This window comes from Lepisosteus platostomus, chromosome 3 (genome assembly GCF_059453375.1).
Source record: "Lepisosteus platostomus isolate fLepPlt1 chromosome 3, fLepPlt1.hap1, whole genome shotgun sequence".
In the NCBI taxonomy this organism is placed as follows: domain Eukaryota; kingdom Metazoa; phylum Chordata; class Actinopteri; order Semionotiformes; family Lepisosteidae; genus Lepisosteus; species Lepisosteus platostomus.
Window position 1 is genome coordinate 22313033 of NC_142613.1, and position 21872 is coordinate 22334904.

Consider the following 21872-nt stretch of genomic DNA (forward strand, 5'->3'; position numbering starts at 1 on the left):
TGACTTGTTTTTTAGTGTTGAGTGTTTCCTGCACCGTCTACTTTTGGAAAATCCGGTCTAAATTTGTTGCTATTTTTTAATCACTATAAACTTCTTTGCACAATAAAAACACTTCTTTTTTTCTCGTTGTACACTGCCTGTGAACATCTTGCAATTTGTTATTGCTTCGCAATGGTTACGCAAGATAAATATTACGTAAAGAAGTTTTGGACAAAAGATATTTTGAGGAAATTTGATTTAGGTACATTATCAAAAGTCGTAAAACAGCATTGAGCATCTGGATAAGCCTCAAAAGCGGAAAAATATGTTTTTATTTTTCTAGCATGGAACTTATTTTGCTAACCTGCGCCTCTCACGTTAATTCCCCTCTAAACTTGGACTTTTACACTAAATTCCGCTGAAAGTTTGGATTTAGCAGACTTTGAAACGTTTAAAAGCAACCTTTTTATTTTTTCCAAGGGAAATATATATTTTTCTGTTTGAAAAATCAATAATTGTCTATCTTGGCATTTTTATCATACAATGAACTCTCCGGGGTCAAATCTGAAGTTTCTTACGTACTGCTGCAGTATCATCCTTAGTTTGTCTTTTGCATGTCTTACTTTATAGATGTCATTCTTTTTGACTCAGATTTTTCATGTTTATTAGCACATTAGTGGATTGCAGGAGTGTCATTAGCAGTTCGTACCTCACACTGTTATAGGACTGGAAACCTGTAATGACTTCCTTCGCACCACTCCAACTGCCAGAGAATCATTCTCTTATTTTTGGAATAGACTGCAGGAAGAAGACACACAACAAACCGAAATTGAAAAAAGCAAACCGTCGAGTGAAAAGTGAAAGAATTTCATTTTCACATCAAGCCACGCTGTGTTTGTCCTTGTTCAGCCGCCGTTTGGTGCCCATGTGATACAAATTTAAGATTTGAAAGTAGGCGCGCCAGAATATTTTGTAGACAAAGGAAGATCTTGGTAAGTGGGATTGATTTGTATTTTTATATAAATACGTGAAAGGAGCAACATAATAGCATTCAAACCTGTAATAATATAAAGTAATGACTAATATTTCTGTTGTGAAGAAAACAGTTATTTTTGCTATCGTATCCAATGTGATTGAAGTTCTTTATTAGCTTGCGTTTTTATAAACGAAACTGTATGGATCACTTTATTCACTTGTACTTTTCTGAATCGAGACAAAAAATAAACTTACTTTCAACAGTTTTCAATTACAATTTTAACAATAACAAGTCCGAACGATGTAAGACTCGGCTATAAAATCGGCTCTGTGCAGTAACTGAATTGATCTTTCACTGTGTTTTCTGCGAATGTGACGAAACTGAATGTGTATAATGAATTTCCGTAGATCTTTCTGTTTTCCAGTCCATTGGAGAATGTTATTGTGAACAACAAGTTTTTTTTTTTGACTGAATCAAAATTCAGTACAACGATTACCCTCCTGTTAAATACAAGTTAGGCCAGCCCCGAAATCGAAACTTTCTATTTGGCGGTTAGATTGTGACAGTTAATATCCTTGAGAATTTTTCCAAAAAGTACAAATATTTTCTTGTTTTATCCCCAGCGACACTGTAATTCCAAACGGCATGGAGGCGGCAAACACATTTGTGACCCCTGGCAAAAAAAAGTTTATGCCTGGTAGGTATGATTCAATATTTTGACAAATTCCAGGAGCAACTGCATCAGTGGTTTTAAATGTGTATTACATTTTACCTAATGAAAAGACGTCCAACAGATGCTATTGTTTTTCTGAATCCTTTAAGACGTTTAGGGGTTTACATCAACAGCACGACCTTGTTTTGTTTAGTTTTTTTTGATCAAATGTCTTTACTGGCAGCATACTAGGTGCCTACCGAGCTACTGGAAAGAATATACTAGTAAAAATGCCATCCCCATGCATTATGCTGCTTGTTATGTTTATTTGCTTACAGTACATATAAAAAACAATTAGAGACAGGGCTGCCATTAGTTCTTTTACAAGACTAGACCTGACTCATCTGTAACCTAGATCAATACACAAACACACAAAAGAGCAATGAAGTGATAAGCATGCACAAAAGTAAATTAGTCCCTCCAATCACATATATAACAAAGACCCAACACTGCTAATGGAAATTGTAACAACTGGTAAATATATTTATTTGTATACAAAAGGTCTTTGGATTAGCTGATGGCAAACAGGAACAACAGAAAAAAAAGTTCAGTTTAGTAGAGTTGTGATACATTTCAGTGCATCTATTTCATTCTATAATTTAAAAAATAAAGGAAATGTAATTGACAAGCTGGAATTGACCCAAACAGTGTAATCATTAAATCATTAAGACTAAAAAGGGGATATTTTAGGTATCTTTTAAATGCAGACATTTTGGCATTACTTAATCACTGTTCTCTGTGCTTTGTTTCTTCTCAGGATATGTAACTATTACCCAGATGTGAAGAACTTAGGTTCTGTGACCTGAGACTTACCTCTCTAGTGAATTTCATCCTTCTGCTTTAAATGTAGAACACATCTCATATGGTGTGGAAGAATTAATTGCCCTTATTACTTCAAAAAGAAAATAATGCTGTAAGGTAGATATTTGTTACATAAAGTACAGGAGGAAGAAAGGCAGAATGACTTTTTTGTTGTTGTTGTTGTTGTTGTTGTTTGGTTTTCTTTTTGGAACAGATGGATCCCCTAGGGCTAGAAATATAACAATCCCTGCATCTCCTTTCATGAAAAAACTTGGATGTGGAACTGGGGTGAATGTATATCTTATGAAAAGGTTTGTAGATGTGTGCAATAAGGTGAAATGAATATGTACTGTAGCTCCCATTTACAGATGGTGTTGAAACTTCAATTTATTAATGTGAAGCTGTGCTAGATAGGATTTCAGATTATGTTCCCCTTGCAGAGGGACTAGGTCAGAGGGACCTTGTTAGAAATAAGATTTTATTTAGGTATCAACAGGTATAGCAGATGTTTATTTTAGTGCTAAACAACAAGAGAACTGTTGTTAGTTTATTATTATTAGGGTTTTCTGTTATTAGTCTATAAGTAAAATGTCCATTTCAACTGAATTTGATACTTTTTTGAGTGATCTCCACATGATTACAAAACATTAAGACCCTGAACACTGCAGTTGTGTTTTTTAAGCCATGTATATGTTGCATACTGTTTAACATTTATCTGCAGATCTTGTTTAATTACTGGCTAAACAAAAGCACACAGATACAAATGAACTGGATGTTAACTAAAGGAAGAAATACAATTTAAACATGTTTGTAAACAAGGTGTTAAAATGTGTCATCTCCTTCCAATGACAAGTTTAAACTATCAGTTGTTCATTCAAGACAAGGTAAAGAGCAACTTACCTTGTTTTGTAATTAATCAATGTTGTAGTTTTCATTAAGAAATAAAGTTAAAAATGGTGCCTTGATCAAAAAATGAACATCTCAAGCAGAAGTAATAGGGATACTTGTTTTTGCATTGTTCTTATTTCAGAACAGGTAGCCAGACTCAGTCTCCTTGGGCAGTCAAGAAGATCAATAGCCACTGTGCAAAAACCCAGCAGAATGTCTACAGCAAGCGGCTGACTGCTGAGGCACAGATTCTAAAAACATTACAGCATCCCAACATAGTTGGTAAGCACCCGAGAAATGTCCTCACTATGTCAGTGCAGAACTGACAATTCAGCCTTTCCTCGTTTTTGCTTAAAATCTACGTATTTCAATACTAAAATGCAAGTGTAATTTTTCAAACCTTTCTATTTCAAAATGCCAGCAGTCTCATTACCTATGTAGTTCTCGAGTTAAATCAGTCAAAATTCCAGTTGTCTATTTGAACGATAAACATTGCACTGACTACTTTTTATAAATGTTCTGGTAACTCTGAATTTTATTCTGTAATGGATATTTTTTAAATTAATGAAAAGCAATGCTTACACTTAAAACACAGATCACTGGAGAATTTAAGAAGAAGGTTCAGAGCAAAAAAAGTTTTAATTAATATAATTTCAAATCTTAGTACTATGCATATGGATTTTTATATTATGTGCTACACATTTACCATTGCCAATCTCCATTTGTATATGTAAATGCATAGGTTTTCATCGGTTTCCTTGTTTGTTGGGTTTCTTTCATTATTTTGCAAAAAAAAATTTTCCCCATACATATTTTACCCATTTTACCAAAACGGCTCCTGCCAAGATGTCTACCAGCTCGTCTTGTAAACGTCTTTTGCACGTCTGTAAAACAAATGCAATAAAGTGTCTGAAATGTGAATTGAATGAAATGCTTCCGTAAAGCATGGCACCGCACGACAGGAAATAAATTATTAATTGTTTATGCCAACTAATAGACCTGTTTGACTTGTGTTATAAGGGTTCCGTGCTTTCACTATTGCTCCCGATGGTTCAAAGTGCCTGGCTATGGAGTATGGCGGGGAGCAGTCTCTGAATGACCTGATTGAGCAGAGGAGGGAGGAAGGCAAAAGGGCTTTCCCAGCTTCTGTAATTGAAAAAGTGGCTCTTCACGTGGCTAGTGGCCTCAAGGTGTAGACTGGTTTTTATTTGATAAAACCTTTTCGTGAACACTTGTCCAAAATAACTATAGTGTATGCAGAGAAAACTTGTATAAAATGTCATTAAAGTCGTTTAATTTTCTTTGCTGTTATGATGGAAGCTATGCAGTTCTTAGACATTTTCTTTACTGAAGTTCAAGATCTACTGTATGTAGGTATCTATTTATTCATCTATTTACATAGTATTAGCCATGTTTAGAAAGTTGTGAAAAAAATGGCATGTCAGAAAAGCTTTTTTAGGAGGATGTATTTATGTCGTCCTTCCGGCTTCCCCTAAAACTATTTGATTATAACATTATTTGTTTATATTTTGGTGAGGCTGTTCACACTGTTATGTTTGTTCACACCTAACATGAGAATTACGGTGTGGTGCCACTTAGAAATGTATGTTCCTATACTTGAGGGAGAGTGTACACTTGTTAATTTAAGACATTACTTTAGCAGTAGTAGGTCAGTTCAGAGAACTTTTTCTTTTCCTCTCTAACAGTATCTTCATAACGAGAAGAGGCTTTTGCATGGAGACATGAAGTCCTGTAACATTGTAGTCAAAGGAGACTTTGAAACCATTAAGATCTGTGATGTTGGAGTTTCACTTGAACTAGATGAAAACATGACAGGTATGTAATATTTCAATGTAGAGTTTCATTTTTGTTTAGGCTAGGGTCTAAACATTATGCAAAAGCATTCTGTGGCCTTGCCTGCTATCTAGGTTTAACCAGATAGAACCTCCCATTTTCTTATTTTTCATGCCACTGTCTTGGTGTTGATGAACACCTTTGTGCATTGGCGGTTTTGCTGCATAAAGCTCTCTGTTATGTATTTGAATTGAAGCACTAGGAACAGCCTAGATTTCTCCAAATGTCATGCAAATACTAGTGAAATTCCAGGCATTTTAATTACAAATGTGTATTGTAGGCATTAGCTTAGAAATTTGACAGTGATGGGTGACAGAATTGAGGCATAGATTTACAAATAAGATTAATATGTTAGCACTTTCTTGTAGTTAAGGTGAAATTGTACTCTATGGGAACTTCAAAAACTTTTCTTTTCTGTATTTTTTAAACCGCTTTGAAGTGTCCACTTACAGTAATGTTTGATTGTTACCACTTTTAAGTTTACACACCCATCTTACTAGTCTTGTTTCCTTGGCATGAAAGTGTGATCTTAGGAAATTATGCTGGAGAACAAAATCAATTTTCCTTAACAAAGTTCATTCCTGGCTTTGTTAACGGAAAGAGGAAACTGCCAAACATCTGTTATTGTTTTGGCTGAATGGGCTGTTTATTTTTACAACCCTGCAGATGCCCTTGTCAGACAGGAATGTACATTTACTTGGTTTGTACATCAGCAAATGTATTTGTGTTTTTGATCCATGCACTGATTTATGAGAAAGTGTCAACATTAATTTCAATCAGGTAAAGCAGTGCCAGAAAAACTCTCATCATATCAAAGGTTCTTTCACAATACGTGATCAAACAGTTTCTACGGTGGCTGAGGTCCATCTTCTCTCCAGTATAGATGACAATATTCTGGATCCAGTCTAGTACTTCCAGTCAGTGAGAGGTGAAAATGTGTCAAATAGTTCACCAACTGTAGTTTGGGCTGAAGTGTTTTTTTTATGTTGTTTCTCATTGCATTGGAAAATGTCAGTATAAATAACACCTGTATAGGGGCATTGCCTTACACAAACCCCTCCAGCTTGTCACCTTAGGAATCCCTACAAAATACTGTAATAAATCTAAAAAAAAACACAATGAAGTATGACTATACTGAAAACTGGCACTATTTTGTATCTGGCCCTCAATCAAGTCCCGACATCCTGCAGTAGATTGGTATACTGCCATGCCCCTTACCAAGAATTAGCAGCAGTGTGATAATGAATAGATTTTTAATATTATGTCCAATTATTTTATCATGTTTCCAATTACTGTTTCCCATGTTGATATTTTCCATAGTGTATTCCAACCTATACTGTATGTCCTTACTATTAATATACACACTTAATGTACTCATCTAATCTAAGGTTTCCAGTCCCACGTGTTTAGTAACTGAAAGCAATTGTTTTCAAATTAAAATGAGGATACTGAGGTTTCAATTATTTAACTGAGTTAAATAACTGAGGTGAGGTATCTGAGGTCAGGTGGACCAGAAAACCAGGAGTGTTGGGTCCATGGGACCAGGATTGGGAACCTATGATCTAACCAAACCTGTCTTAGTCTTGTGGGACCCCAAATTACTTGTGCCTTATTTTTCCATAAACCACTTTGGAATTTCACTCTTGGTGTCAACAGCATCCCTGTACTTTAAGGGTTCTAATTTACCTGTGATTATAATTCAAGATTGGATTTTCTTCCTAATGTTATAGTTCAGAAGGTAATCGTTAAAAAAGATTGCAGTCCTGGCCATATTATATGTATAAGATGTATAATCCTCAAGTAGAGTTGAAAGCTATTGTTTGTAAGTTTCTTTCAAAATGCAAACCATGTATCTTCTTAATGCCGATATACCTGCTAGAATACCTTCTGTGCATTGTTTTCAGTCTGCCTCTATAGTGTGAGCAGGGGGAGAAGTTTCATCTTGATCACAATTACATTAACAACAGTCAACATAGCAAACACTATAAAAATGTAACAAAACCAACCAATACATTTAAGAAAGTCTTTGTTGGGGGAAAAAAAACATTTCTGCAATTCATATGAGGTGTAAGCTGGTTACCAAGTAACCTATACAGAATAAAGAAATAGTTGATAGACCTTTTAACAAATTTTCATTAAAGTGATGCTGCTTGATTAAAAGCAAAGTCAGTATGATATTAAACAATCTCAGTAGTCAATTCCTTGGAACATAAAAACTAAAGAATGTGGCAAACAGCAGTATTTTCTCATGATTTTATTAACCATGTCAGCAAATATCAAGTCTGTCTTTTTGAAGCTAGGTTGGGAAAAAGTATGCAGAATTCTGGCAAGCATATTCTGAGCACTGGATTATGTTCCTTAATCAGTGCATGAAAGTGATATTTTGCTTTAATGCCTGAAGGCATGAATGTGATGGTAATGAACATCCAAGGATTTGGATCTAAAGCAGGTGTCCAGTCTCTTACATGATAGTCTGTTAAGAGTTCAACTTGGATTTAATATACAGTATAGTTTTCAATGGCTGTATTTCTGTTTTTTTTACAGGAAAAATAATCAACAGGAGTAGAATGTATTAATGTTTTGGTACAAAACACCTTTCCTTATTTTCTAGTGAGCAATCCCAAAGCAACTTACATTGGCACTGAACCCTGGAAACCCAAAGAAGCTTTGGAAGACGGTGTCATTACAGATAAGTCAGACATTTTCGCCTATGGGCTGACGCTGTGGGAAATGATGACCTTATCTGTACCTCATCTGGAGTGTCTCGAGTATGACGATGAAGGTGACCGAGAGTTTTTTTAACATAAGAGACAGCTGATCGTACACACCTCTGCCATTGAGCGTTTAAAAAATATTATTCAGCCTAAACTGAACTTCTGTTTGGGCTGTTTCAACTTGCTTCTCTTCAGACTGTTAGAAGAATTTTGTGAAATATCATTTTTAATGGAACAAGTAAAGGTTTATTCCATGCTGAAAAGAGAAGAAAGGAAATGCAGCATTTCAGCTGTGGAGCCTTCTTCACATGTTCCTTTCTTGTTTCAGCATGGAATAAACCTTTACTTGTCCCTTTGCAGCCTAAGCATACTGACACAGCTACCTCCTTGAACTATAATTTTTTATTTTGGTTCGCGTTGTTAATACAGAAGTATAAAACCAAGGAAAAATGCCCCTTCTGTATTTCTTCTAGAGATCAATTTTTTTCTGACTATGAATATACTCCCTTCCTGTAAAGTACTTACACAAACACTCACCTGTCTTATTTTGTTACTCTTTTAACCAGAAGAAGAATCTTTTGATGAGGATGCATATTATGCAGTTCTGGGAACCCGGCCGGCTCTTGATATGGAGAATCTGGATGCGTCCCACCAGAAGATGATTGAGCTCTTCCTCATGTGCACTGAGGAAGACCCCAAAAGGCGCCCCTCTGCAGCACAGATTATTGAAGTGCTTGAGTCAGCCGAGTACCAAGATTACAAGAATGAAGTGATTGTCATTTCTTAACTATTGTGTCATAATATCTCAAATGGTTAATATTTCAAATTTGACGTTTACAACATGCTGAACTGCAACATTTTTATGTTTAAGCCTTAAAGCACTACTTTTCTTTCTGCTGTACTAAGATTTTTTTATGCTTGCTTTAGTTGCTTTATTAGCAACTATAATTAAATTATCATGAAACAATGAACAGGCAATTACTTCTCCAGGTTGCTACTTATTCCTTTTTAACATGATTTGTGTAGTTTGTCATTTTATGTTGTTTTTGTCAATAAGAAATATTCATGTCATATACTTGTTCTTTCTTCCTTTACTATTATTTATGTAACAAACTGTCCAATAAAAAATAAAAACTGATAAATATACAAGTCATACATTAATTAAAGCAAAATGCCTTTCATTGAGGAATAGTACATCAGTAGGTGTGCACTGTGGGACATGGTTATGCTTTGGATGCAGCAGGAGGAAAGGTAAAGCAAAGCTCAGTTTACAGCTGTCATTATTATTACTAAGTTATACCATAATAATAAATAATTTTTAACTAATAGCTCATGAATACTGTTGTGGTCAAATTTTGTTTTAGATTTAGTTTTAAAAGCTTGTTTCCAAACATTTACTAAGGCCTGTATCACTTTTGTAAACTTTATATACCCATCCAATTTGGAATCTTGTTTTCAAACTAACATCTAGGAAACCTGTAACTACATGTGTAGATTAGGAAATACAAACAAACCGAACTCCTTTGACACCTACACATCGTTCATTTAAAAAAAAAAAACTGCACACAACCCTGTATAGGAGGTCCAATAGAAGCCATGTTGTGTCAAGGACAGAGAGTTCTGGCCAGCTAACCCAACCTCAGCTGCTGTCTGAATATGTGACACCAGATTTGGAAGCTGTAACTACGTGAGTAGACTAATCAATATATTTCTACATAGCCCACAAAGAGTGATCATGTCGGTGAAACTAGTGGTGAAATATTGCTGCTCTATAATCCAGACAAGAGCAAGCATATACCTTCCCTGACTCAGAAAAAACCTACACTGACCAGCCTAAACCATCAGTTTTAAACAATATCCTCCAGGGCCCTGACAAAAGTCAACTCGACTTTTTAGAATCAATAGTGAACCATGAACCAGATGACAAGTGAACACTACAGTGAACTGAATTTAAAATTAAGAACAGGAGGCATGTTCTGACAGAGTTGGAAATATCTGGAGCAAGCTACCAAGCCTTGTTAACAAAAATGATGCCAGATTTAAGGTGAGATTCTCAGACCTATTCAATTATACAAATACATCAACTCATCTTTAAAAGTGATTTTGGATAACACCTGCATAATAACTTTTTACATTTAAAAGCTTTTATTTAAAGTATTTACAACAAAAATTACAAATTAAGATTTTACAAACAATTCAGTATTTTAACAATGACAATTTTTCTAATGTTCTTAACATGTTATGTACATGGTAACTGCTAAAAAAAACTAGTCCTCTATCTTTTAAAAACTTGTGCAAAAGGATCACACTGAGCCAAGAAAATATGTAGTTCTCAATCTAAAAACATCTATATTCTGTCAGCTGTTCTAATTCAAACACTAAACCATTGACAAACTGATTTTAAATTCAAAATTACCTTTTCTCTGTTGAATATGTTTTGCAGCAAAAACTAAACATGACATTCAGAAATTAAAACGGACTCTTGATCAGCATTTTGTCATGTAGTCTGTGAACAAGTATACATTTAAATAAAATTATAAACTAAAAACGCTGGTGTTTCACAGTATTTTGTAGCAAAGAGTTTTCCATCTGGTGTAGGATCAGAGAATGCAATTTCTTCTTTAGTCAAGAGGCTTCCATACATAAAGGTGTTTCTGAAACAGAGGACACTTATTATGGACATGTCTTTTAAAAAGATATTTCACCTAACACACTTGAGCTAGAACAAATATCAGGTTTCAGAAGAAACAGGTGTTATACCACCAAAAATATTAAGAAATGCTATATTATAGAAATTCAGAAACATTTTTTTAAAAGAAATATAAGGAAATGCACTTTGTCGTGCACACCATCTTATTCATACAATAACTCTCTCCAGGAAAGAAGCAAACAAATGTACTCCTGAGAGCATTAATGCTTTTTGGCAAGGCAATGCTGAGAACACACTGCAACTGAGTGATCTCCGGCCAGCCACAGACACCGCCAGCACTGGCTCCTACCTGACAACGTCCACCAAGCGGGTGCCAATCTTTTGTCTGCGCATCAAGCTGAACACCCAGATCCGGCTCACTCCACAGATCGCTTTTTCAGCCTGTGTGGAGCAGCACCAAGCCCTGTGATGTTCCATAAAATCATGCTTGGTCACATTGTTCGTACTCCCCGAATTCTCCAGCACTCGGAATGCCTGTAAAACCACCACTGGTTATTTTACCAGGAATATTCATTGACCTGCCTTGTGGACTCAGACAGAAGCAATAAGTAATGCACTTGATCAATTCCTTTATCTAAAAGCCCAAAGTCTCTAAATAAAAAGTTTAAGAACTATTCCTAAATAGAAAAAAAAACTATGACACAATACAGAAGAAAGCCTTCTTTAGTTAAAAGAAGTGTAGACACTTCTTTTACACCAGGGAAGACACACACTCACAAGATATGAGTTCTTGAACATCTCATGCACATTGCATTGCTCTGGACCAGGACTTTGAATACAGAGAAAGAGATGGCAGATGAGAGAACTAATACAATAAAGCAATGTCTATAATTAAAGATTCAGAATTTAAAGTTTCCTCAACCTGCTGCCATTTCTATGGTTCAATCTAGCCAAAACAGTTTGCAGACAACCATTCTGAAAGTTGACTGGACACTGCCACATCAGCTTGCATTGAAAGTCCTCTACAAAGCCCTTTCCAGAGAAATCTCAACTGAAGGAAACCAATTGAACATTCCGGACACTGTTGGACATTACCATACAATATTGTGCTTTTCCCACCATGTAATAGAATACAGACGACTCTCATATGTGTTCATTCTAATTTAACCTGGTGCCGGCCAGAGGAGGATAGGCTCCCCCCTTTCGGGCCTTGATTCCTCTCAAGGTCTCTTCCCACTTTAGTCTAGGGACTTTTTCCTTGCCTCTGTCGCCTTAGGCTTGCTCACTGGGGGGTTTAGGCTGGGAAATCTGTAAAGCTGCTTTGTGACAATGTCCAATGTAAAAAGCGCTATACAAATAAAACTGAAATTGAAATTAAAGGCAAAATTTCTTTAGATGTACTGTGCATCATCAATTATAGTCAGCATTTGACATCACAATGCAATTGAAACTAAGCAACTCATTTAACATAGGCGCTGCAGTAGTAATGTGCACACTGCAAATATACGCTTGACAGGAAAGCAGGGGTGGAGGGAATGACAGAAAAACTAAAGAAGCCTAAAACCAGATTCTGCATGGCTGACTATAAACAGTTTCCCAATATAACTCATCCTTACCTGTTTTATATGTTCTGCAACCAGGCATCCAACAATCATCCTCTTGTTGTTCACAAACAAGTACGTTTTGGTTTTGCTGGGGCAGCTGAGCGAGACTTGCTGAAACCCCAGCTCATTGTCAGCAAGTTGTCTTACTTCCTCTGCCTGAAGAGACCAGCATGTTCACAGCTATTAGTCCGACGAGGTCGCAATGTTAACTCCAATGCCTTTCAACTTAACCATAAGATGATCAACATCGTGATACATAAAATACAGGACCTCTCAGCGGTTAAGATGTTTTTGCATCAGAAATAGCTAGCGGCCTCAGGCTAGGATTTCTTATTTAAGATAAGAATAAAGGGTAGCAGAAACTAAACCAGAGGCAAATACTCTGGAGAATCAAAAACAGAGGACACAAAAAAGATGAAAACGCTTGTGTATACCTTTTTAACAGCATACTTAGGATCATCTGGGAGAACAAGGATAATTTTTCCATCCCAGAATTCAGCAACCACCCTCTCCTTCTTCCAACCCTAAATGGGAAGAAAAAGGAAGCAACAATTTGTCTATGCTGTCGTTTATGAGTATGCACCAGTTGAACCAGGTCCAGTCCTGTCCTGTCCTGGGATCTGGTTCAGAATGCAATACAGCAGGTGCTTGTAAAGCAGTTTTAAAACACACTTTGTGGCTTCTTTTCCCATAACTGCCAATTCAAGAACAATTATATTTCATTAAGCATTTTGCCCACATTAGTAGGTAGAATCTACAGTAAATGGCATCATCAGTTCAATGAGGTATACAAAAAAATTAGTTCACATGACTGTTTTATTCCTTAACACTGATTTGATCAGAAACAATCTATACCATTATAGGATATGTAGTATGTATCCTCATATACTGTATACAGTACTTTAAAACATAGCAAAGGCTGTCAATTTGAAATTCTCATTTGTATGCATTTTTAATGCATCTAAGCATATTGTAAATGCTACACGATAGTAAAGATCATCTTATACATCTGTTTCTAGAACTGTTTTAAGAGAGCCATAGTCTACATTGGCACACTGATATCACAACAACCTCATCAAGCACTCACAGTGCCCCTCTGACTACAAAAAAACATTTTATTTTAAAGAAAAACATCACTTCACTGCCACACTGAGACATGTTCTTGACTATACTTCATTTAATTCAGATGCAAACTGCCAGTGATTATGCTAACAGGGAGAATCTGAATTTTGAAATTAGGGATAATTTTTCCAGTTCATACAGAGGTTTCTCATTCCTTTTCATGAGGTTCACAGATTTTCTGTGTGTGAGACCCTTCTATTATGTGAAAGACCCTTCTATTATGTGAAATTGTCGAGAGCAACAACAATTCTACATGTTGTAAAGATCAGGAGGCAGCTGTAGCACTATTTATATATTTGTAAATAAAACAAAGGAAAATAAACAGGTAACCCCCCCCCCTCAAACTATACCACAAACTTAATGCTGTCCAGAAAGCGCTGGTGGAACTGCGTGTGCTGAAAATCATCCTCAAGACTGTCAGCACTGTATATCATGCCACAAGATTTGCATGTGGTGGCACCAAACTGCTTCTGGCCAGCGTCCTAGAGGAAAAAAAATTGACTTTAAAAACACCAAGATCCCTTCAAATCAGACTTGGATGGCAGAGCAGCACGGGTAATTTATTGTAGTCAGAATAAATGAGAAAGCCCATCAAGTTTCTACATTACAGTATTTCCACAAAGGAGGTGGAATGGGCATTTCTTTCAACTTATGCATTCTTCTGCTCTTTTGTTAAGTACTTAACATTTTATTCCAGCTGCACCTGTGCTTCACACTGTATTGTGATTCCCTCTAGTGGCGACTCTTAAGCTTGCCAACTTAATACAGTGTCAAAATAGTGGATTTGAATAAAAAAGTCTTAGCTAAAAACATGAAAAACTGACAACCAGCACTCAGTAAGAATGAAGTATAATAATATAAGATAATATTTAGTAATATTTCATGGCCATGATAACAGGGTAACATAATTTGTTTTCCCAATTATACAACGCTCCACTTACAAAAAGAAAAATCTAAAATTTAGTTTTAGTACAGATGATTTCATTTTTGAAAGGTCACTTGGAGTAAGTAACAATTGCAATTTATTTTTGAAGAACACTTTAAAGTAGCAAAATAGGATACGTGATACCTTAGGCTCAAAGAGTGGTGAAAAAACAGATGTTTATCTATGCCTGAGACATGGGACAGTATCTCCCAAGACAGCTTCTACAACCTGATGCAAAGCATGCATCTTACATGTACAGCTTGTATACTGCTTAATTTGGTCCCAGTACAGATAAACTTTTCAATACCTACCAGTCTCTCGAAGAAGAACATCGCGAACATCCAAGTACAGTTGTTTGGCAAGACGAGATCCCTTATTTGAAAGGCTCATTCAGTGTGAGCCTGTCACACTGACGTCATATGATGACATAACCCTCTGGAGCCTGCTAGGCACTGAAATCCCCAAGTCACATGACTGTTCTTTTGCTTGATCTGAATTACTTGCCTGCTGGTGTGCTGTGAGGTTTTGGCAGATGTGGAGATAATGAAGACATGGTGAAGCAAATCCTCTATATGTGGATGAACCTCACATGCAACACTGGCGATCCCCTCTAAACCTGCACTTAAATTTCTCCCATAAACATTGACAGGGCACTCTAACCTGGACACCCACCATGCCTCCAGCTTTGGAGAGTGATTGATGATTAAACCACAGATTAGTTAGTGTGTCACGGCAGAAAGATATTTTGAATCTTAAGTACTTCTCAACACAAACACTGCCCCCTGCTCACAGAGGAGAAATCATGGGAGGAGAAATCAAGGGTACTGAAAAATCTAAAACCTAGCTCTTTAATAACAGAATCAAAGTAATTTCCAATTAATCACCTCATTTAAGAGCTGGTTGTGCCCAGAACCTTCAGTTTCAATCCACTGCAATGTACCATATTTGAGTAGTAGGGGTCTAGAGTGCAGGAGACATGATATGAATGGATTGGACCATTTACGTACAATGATGAGCTGGTCCGTGGACGATTTCTCCAGCTCCTTCTTCCTCTTCGTGTTCCTCTGAAGCTTCGCCGACGTGGGCAGAGCAGGTGTGGCAGCAGTAGGGGTGCTGCAGTTCAAAGGCAAAGCCCGGGCTCCTTTTCTAAGGAACAGGAAAAGGGTGGTTAGAGACTGTGCTTTGTCTGTAACCAGAAGAGGTCAACCGATGTGTAGAGCTAAGAACTGATCAGCCACAGAGCTGGAGGCCTTATGCATGTGTACAAGTACTAAGTAACACAGTGATGGATAACCAGTGGCTGTAGGTCAAACACCGTCAGTGACCAACAAGGAATTACTAACCTTTAAGAAACTATCACATTGCCTTAGAGATCTTTACATAAAGGGGGAGGATTCAGAAGAAATACTTGAATATTTACAGTTTGTGGTTTAGGCAATTACTTATTAATTCCCTTCTTGGGGGTGTTCTACAGCAACCTGAATAGCCATTGAGCAACAACTACACTCTCATCTGTTCAAACAACCTTTCTGTACCATTGTAGTAATTATATTACAAATCTTAGCTATTTACCTCCTGGTAGCAGAGCTGGGAGAGGTGAAGATGGGATACACCGACGGAGACACTGGAAGAACAGAGAAAGCCGAGTAACAGTAAGTGCTGCTTGAACGTCAGTAATATTGAGGCAAATTGTCCACATAAGTTCAATGAAAGAATATCCTGTAAGCAATGAAGCAGCATTATGGATTTTTACTTATGTTTTTCAAGTACAGAGCTCCCATAATAAAATAAACACTCCTTCACAGAGACATTTTAAAGTTCTCCATTGTACTTTTACGCCCATGGTATAAATATCCCGCATGACCATCTGCTTCAGACTCCGCATCATACTCTAGGTCAGGACTCTCCAACTATGGACCCAATCCAATTAATCTAAGAGGTCATAAATAATCTATAATATAAAGGTTAAGAACACATGTTTAAGCAATTGATCAAGCAAGCAATGTTTCAATGACAGGAACTCTGGTCCTTGAAGGGTGAAGGATTTTCTAATTTTTGTTCCAGTTGATCCCTAAATTATTTTTTTGAAACACTCCAACTGTAAAATTGATCACAGCTTAATTGTTTTAAAAGTTAACTCTAACAGTCTATTATCTTACTGGGTCTCTCCAGGACCAGTGCTGGAGACCCCTGCTCTAGACCTGTGGATTAACATGTTCGTAAACAATTGTAAATGGCACTCAAAAAAGCACCCTTGAGAAGACAATTTGCAGTTGATATTTCTCAACAGAATAGTTGTTGTGTTAAGTATTCAAGTAAAAAAGAGTTCTCAGAAATTATCCTTAGAAGTTTTTAACATTAATGGAAGGTTTGAAGTGAAAAGTACACAAAGGCTTTTCAAATATTAAGTTTTCTGATGTACATTCTGGTGGTGTACACAGAGAAAAATAACATATATAAAAAGGCCACAAAACCAGCACATTCATTAGTATAGGCAGAGATCACTAAATGAAAATTCACAGTAAAATGCAGTAAAAAAAAATAATCTAAATTTTGCATATAAACATACAAAAGATTTTCCGATGGTATTCTGCAGCAACAAGGTGTGTGCCTAACAAAATATATCAAATAACAAGCACCACTGACTGCAATCTATTCCTACTTGTGACTGATTTTATCTTAAATGCCCCTTTTACAGAGCATTTACCTTTTTCTGCACTATTTTCTGAACCTAGAGAGCTGATGTCACTCAAATCAAAGACAGTCAGAGATCCAAGATCTGTAGCACTGCAGCCCTGAAATGAGAGGGAACAACATGATTCAAAACATGTGCTCTAATTTGGTTTGCAAACTGTTGACTCTAATGAGATGATCCATACATCAGATTGTATGTAAATACATACATTTCAGATCGCATTCAAATACATCAAAACATTTCTGAATTGTTTCATAATTAGTAAGGCAACCTAAAGCCTTGCTTATCTTGTACGGATAAATCGTGATTTTACACCACTTTTAATTGAACAAATGAACTTACAAAAAAAAGGGGGGTGGGGGTGGGGAAGACGTGTCTGTTAAAGATGATTGCGTCTTAAACATAATCCTCACCTCAGCGCTCGGGGCATCTGACAAGGCTTCTAGATTGGACTGGCTATCATTCATTCTCCTGAGCACGACCTTCAAATCCTTATGCAGACCATATTTCTCGGCCTCAGTCTGGGATGCTTTCACTCCAGTCGTGTACTCCTTCAGCTGTGCCGGCTTTGCAGGAGCTTTGGTTTCAAGCCTCAGCTCCTCACTTCCCTTGGCGTCTTCCTTGTAGTTATTCAGAAAAACGGCTTTCGGCACAGAAGAGGCCACCTTCTCTGGCTGCTCCACTGCTTTCTGCTTAACAATAGCCTGGGCCTGTTTTTGTGGTTCAGCATGTCCTTTCGCCGGTTTAGGTTTGGACTGTGCTGGCTTGGAGGACTTAACTATGGCCTTTTTGTACATTGCATTCGCTTTTCTTCCAGTCGCAAAAAATACAGCCCCAACAAAGAGCTTGGGTTTCATTTTCACAGCACTTAAACCTAGGGATGAAAATGTCTTCGGCTCGGCTTCCTTGACAGTACTCTTTTTCAGATCGCAGCCGACCTCTTTAGGTCCAATGTAATCCTTAATGCTCATTTTGGAAACAGGAGCAGAACCCTTAGTTTTCATCAATGGAGGTTTCTTTGGTTTTGGCACCCTTGCAGATTTAGGAGGGCTGGTCTTGGGGTTGCAGCTTTCATTTTTGGGGGGTTTGCTTTCATTAACCAGCTTCCTCTCCAGGGGCGTAAGATAGAGCACTTTTTTCTGGCCATAAAAAGAGTCCGATCCTAAATAGGGTTTAAAATGGGAAGCCTTCTTCGGAGAACCCTTGAGGGGTGAATGCCTATTAAACCCTTTGGACGTTAGGGCAGAATTGAATGGAGAGTCTCCTTCTCTGGGAGCAGCTGATTTTTGAGGTGATGGGTAATTTTCTTTCTCACCATCATCTGAATCCTGAACTTTCTGTGCCAGGGGAGACAAGAGAAGCCGAGGAGACTTCCTTCTGATAGGAGAGCCAAACTCTGACATCTTCTTCTTTGCTGGATTACTAGAAAAAGACATGAAATCACATGTCAACAAAATAAGGATGGATGCCAAAACCCTAAAATATGAACTGCCAAAGGGCAACCAGAAGATTTAACACTGAAACTCACCTCTCAGATCCAACTGAGTTAAGTTTTCTCTTACCACAGGTACCATAAGGTAGCATTTTTTCTTCTTGTCTAAATTGGAAAAGAAAAACAGCAAATACAGGTACTGTTTACATCAGCTGACATGGAAAACTACCACATTTGTGAATACGAACCTTTTTTTTTCTTGCAGCCTATATTTTGCTTGAAAGTTATAGACGAGACTTTACTGACGTGATATAGCCTTTGAAAAAGACCAAACAAATATTGGCAAAATTTTATTGTGCTAATCATTCACTTACGTCAAAGGTATCCTTTGAGCTGATTTTATCCTAATTGAATAAACTTGGAAATTTAAACCTTTTATGTTAAAATGTGTCAGATGAACCTAATCTGAAGGGTTTACAGAAGATAAAAATTGAAACGCTAGTCTGTCAGATCCGTATCAGAGAAGCCCTGACTTACGAGCCAGTGTTGTGTGTGTGATGTACCTAGCGCTAGTTTGGCGCGATTATTTAATTGAACAGGATATTTATAAAATGGTCTGCGTCTTTACACCTCCAAACTACGTACACGCTTAAAATCTGCAGTTACGCAATACCTTCGGCCACTATTACCTCAGGTAATTAAAACTGAATGAATCGATAAGATGATGCTAAATCATATTATCAGGAACACAACATACCTGACACCAATCGCGTTCTATGAACGTGAAAATAAATTGCGTTTATCTTATTGACCATCTCTTTTCAATTTCCGCCAAAGGTTTTACTACTATAAACAACCCGTTTGTGATAAAAACTAACAATCTGAAAAAAATCGTGAACAAAAAACGGACTTACGCTCTCAAAGCAGCTTGGCTTTCTCTCTCTACTCTGAAGAAAAATACCCCCAAAACAGCTCTTCTAAAGCAGATGTAGCTCTCACAGTTCCCGGCTTTTTAGCAGCCTCTGTTTAAACAGCGCGCCAGCACTCCGCAACCAAACTACAGGGAAGGAGGAGGGCTCGCTTTGCTTCTCCTGCCTGTGCCTGAGCGGCGCAACAGCGAATAAACTGTTGAGACCCGCCCGTAGGGTAGGTTGAGCAGCACTGTCTACTCGCTGATAGACTTGCGCAGTAAGTTGCATGTAAGGTACACATGAGCACGTATTGACAGTGTTGACGTGAGATCCGTGGACGCGAGTGTTTCCAATGCAAGGTATTTTTTCGAGAAACATGTTTCCTTTTCTAAAACACTCGGGTCTTTTTTTTTGCTGTTTCAAAAGTACTGTATTCGTGTATATGTGAATTGTATGCACTCGGTGGGCAGCTCGAAAGCAGTGATACAGCAGTTACAGTAGTGGCAGGTGTTATGTTGGTAATAATACGATGTATTAATATTCTTGATGTATAAATGTTTATATCTGGTAGTACATGGCGGCTTCTTATGCTGACATGGTATGCTTTTTCCAGATTGTGATCTTTATTTCCTGACCTGTAAAAGTGTCAAATGTTAACTGTTATGTCCAGAAATATTTACTGTATGACCCAAACAACGTTTTATATTAAAGGGACCTGTTTTACTTACAGTATATGCACATGACTACATTTGTGTGTAATTAAGATGATCCAGTGCTGGAATGAACCTCCGAGTTCCGGGTTTCTGTCATCCCCCTAGACACACGTCATTATCCAGTTTACTCATGTTAAGGCTTATAGTAAGATATAATCACCAGACAGGTCTCTGATTCAAATGATATTTGCCAGCACTAAACTGCAGCTGGTTAGGGATTTACTGAATAATGCAGCACAGATAACCAAAATTGTTTAATCACAGCTTAATGTTATTTTCCAAGCAATTTGCTGTAATTTATGACACTTCTGGTGACTTACTGTGGCACTTCATTCTAATTAGTTAATTTGTGCCACTTTGTGGTAATTAATAGGTCCCCATACATGTACTTGACTAAGGTACTGATTGTTTTTCCACATCTATAGAACAAAAGTGTAGGTTATGTATTATAGTTTTCTTAAGAAGTTCATGTAAAACATGCGTCACAGAGTGACAAAAGTAGATGTACTGTAGGTCTGCCTGGAGGACTATGTTTAGTTTAAGTATGCATCTAATGGACAGTGTTTCCATCAGGGGTTGGTGTTTTTTTTTCTTTTTGTGTTTTTTTTCAATATTTTAATACAGCTCTCCAAACCTTCATTTTGAAAAAGAAAAGGGGCGTTGACAAGCAACAAAGATTGAACAATACGCTGTTTGCCTAAACACTCCTTATGCAGTAGATTGTGTGGGGGTGCTGAACAGGCTGAGCCTGCCTTTGGACAGGGGGGCCACAGAGGAAATGAGGAAGAAGAGACAGACTGTCCATCATTACACCTGGTCAACTGCACAGAGCTAGTTTTTTTAATGAACCTCCACTGATTGCCTGGGCATTACCTCTCCTCATTCATGTCCTGCAGCTCTGTGGAGAGGGGGGGTATATAAATCCTGACCAGTGTGTCTGGTTAGAGTCTGGAAGAGCTGAGTCGGGCGGGACCCAACAAATAGCACAGAAAGGCCCATCAACGTCTGGTTAGAGAGGTTAGGCAGGGAATGTAATGGAACATACTGTTGGAACATTTGGGGCTGATGAGTAGGCTACAGGCAATTGAAGGACCAGGGGGAGTTTCATCTCTTTCTTTGCCTTGACCAAGCGAGACATGCTCCAGATGGAGCTGCTGTTCAAAGGACCGCTGCTGGATTTCTTTGAGGCATTTGTTTCAGATTGCCAGCACGTATGAACTTTAGTTGTTGTTGAGTGTGCACACAGTGGATACCTTTTTGTGTTTTTTCATGGTGTAGACAAATACTGACTGCAATTAAATTAAAGTCTAATGGTCTTGTGCTGTTCTGTGGGTACACTTGTATTTCTGGGAGATACAACACACCTGTTGCGGGAGAAGGGGTACAGCGCCCCTGTATTTATAGGTGGTGTAATCGCTATTGTTCCTGTAAATGGTGGTCACTATACTACTGTTCGACGCCTGTATTTAAAATAAAGGGTACTCCTTACAGAATCCTTTTTGTGAAATTAACAATGATTTTAAAATTTATTTAAATAAAATAAAAAATGTTGTAATTACAAAATGTCCTGAATATTACAAAATATTGCTGCAACCAACTGAGCTCAAAGGGTCAAAAAGTGTCCTTTCGTTTGAAACCACTCATGTTATTATTAATGTGAAGCACATGATAAACATGAATCTTTTAAAACAAAAAGCATGCTGAATATTTATTTTCAATTTCATTTGAATTATCCCGTCATGTCCATATTTTAAGTATTCAATTTGCATTGTATATTGTCCTTTTTTGCACAATCTAATGAGTAATCTGTTTAATCAAGACAAATTACATTTAAAACAATAGATTAATGCAAATGATAAAAAAAATATAAATGCAATGGAAAATAAAAGGTGGTCC

The 21872-nt window shown here is 37.3% G+C and overlaps 2 protein-coding genes across 4 annotated transcripts; one reads left to right on the forward strand and one right to left on the reverse strand.

The window, feature by feature from the left end:
• The first annotated feature begins 217 nt into the window (after positions 1 to 217).
• On the forward strand, positions 218 to 9073 carry pbk (PDZ binding kinase). 2 transcript variants are annotated; one of them, XM_088624952.1, is made up of 8 exons: positions 218 to 971; positions 1579 to 1652; positions 2683 to 2779; positions 3499 to 3638; positions 4377 to 4546; positions 5063 to 5192; positions 7822 to 7992; positions 8491 to 9073. In XM_088624952.1, the coding sequence occupies exons 2-8, from the start codon at positions 1601 to 1603 to the stop codon at positions 8709 to 8711; spliced, it is 981 nt and encodes a 326-aa protein (XP_088481078.1). In that variant the 5' UTR covers positions 218 to 971; positions 1579 to 1600; the 3' UTR covers positions 8712 to 9073. The 2 variants fall into 2 exon arrangements, with proteins under 2 accessions (XP_088481078.1, XP_088481079.1); XM_088624953.1 differs by lacking the exon at positions 218 to 971 and adding an exon at positions 1446 to 1468.
• Positions 9074 to 10046: 973 nt separating this feature from the next.
• esco2 (establishment of sister chromatid cohesion N-acetyltransferase 2) lies at positions 10047 to 20067 on the reverse strand. Of its 2 annotated transcripts, none has more exons than XM_088624955.1 (11): positions 19992 to 20067; positions 18449 to 18517; positions 17334 to 18342; positions 16933 to 17020; positions 15798 to 15849; positions 15233 to 15371; positions 13651 to 13782; positions 12613 to 12702; positions 12191 to 12334; positions 10924 to 11108; positions 10047 to 10578 (listed from the first exon to the last, which is right to left on the reverse strand). In XM_088624955.1, the coding sequence occupies exons 2-11, from the start codon at positions 18502 to 18504 to the stop codon at positions 10449 to 10451; spliced, it is 2025 nt and encodes a 674-aa protein (XP_088481081.1). In that variant the 5' UTR covers positions 18505 to 18517; positions 19992 to 20067; the 3' UTR covers positions 10047 to 10448. The 2 variants fall into 2 exon arrangements, with proteins under 2 accessions (XP_088481081.1, XP_088481080.1); XM_088624954.1 differs by lacking the exon at positions 19992 to 20067 and adding an exon at positions 19267 to 19454.
• Positions 20068 to 21872: the final 1805 nt, after the last annotated feature.

Coding starts and splice junctions, on each gene's coding strand:
- pbk (XM_088624952.1), top strand. CDS start 1,601: ATGGAGGCGGCAAACACATTTGTGACCCCTGGCAAAAAAAAGTTTATG. Junction 1,653..2,682: donor CAAAAAAAAGTTTATGCCTG/GTAGGTATGATT, acceptor TTTTTGGAACAG/ATGGATCCCCTAGGGCTAGA. Junction 7,993..8,490: donor TCTCGAGTATGACGATGAAG/GTGACCGAGAGT, acceptor TCTTTTAACCAG/AAGAAGAATCTTTTGATGAG.
- esco2 (XM_088624955.1), bottom strand. CDS start 18,504: ATGCTACCTTATGGTACCTGTGGTAAGAGAAAACTTAACTCAGTTGGA. Junction 17,021..17,333: donor CAGATGCCCCGAGCGCTGAG/GTGAGGATTATG, acceptor CTCTCATTTCAG/GGCTGCAGTGCTACAGATCT. Junction 10,579..10,923: donor CGCTTGGTGGACGTTGTCAG/GTAGGAGCCAGT, acceptor CCTCTGTTTCAG/AAACACCTTTATGTATGGAA.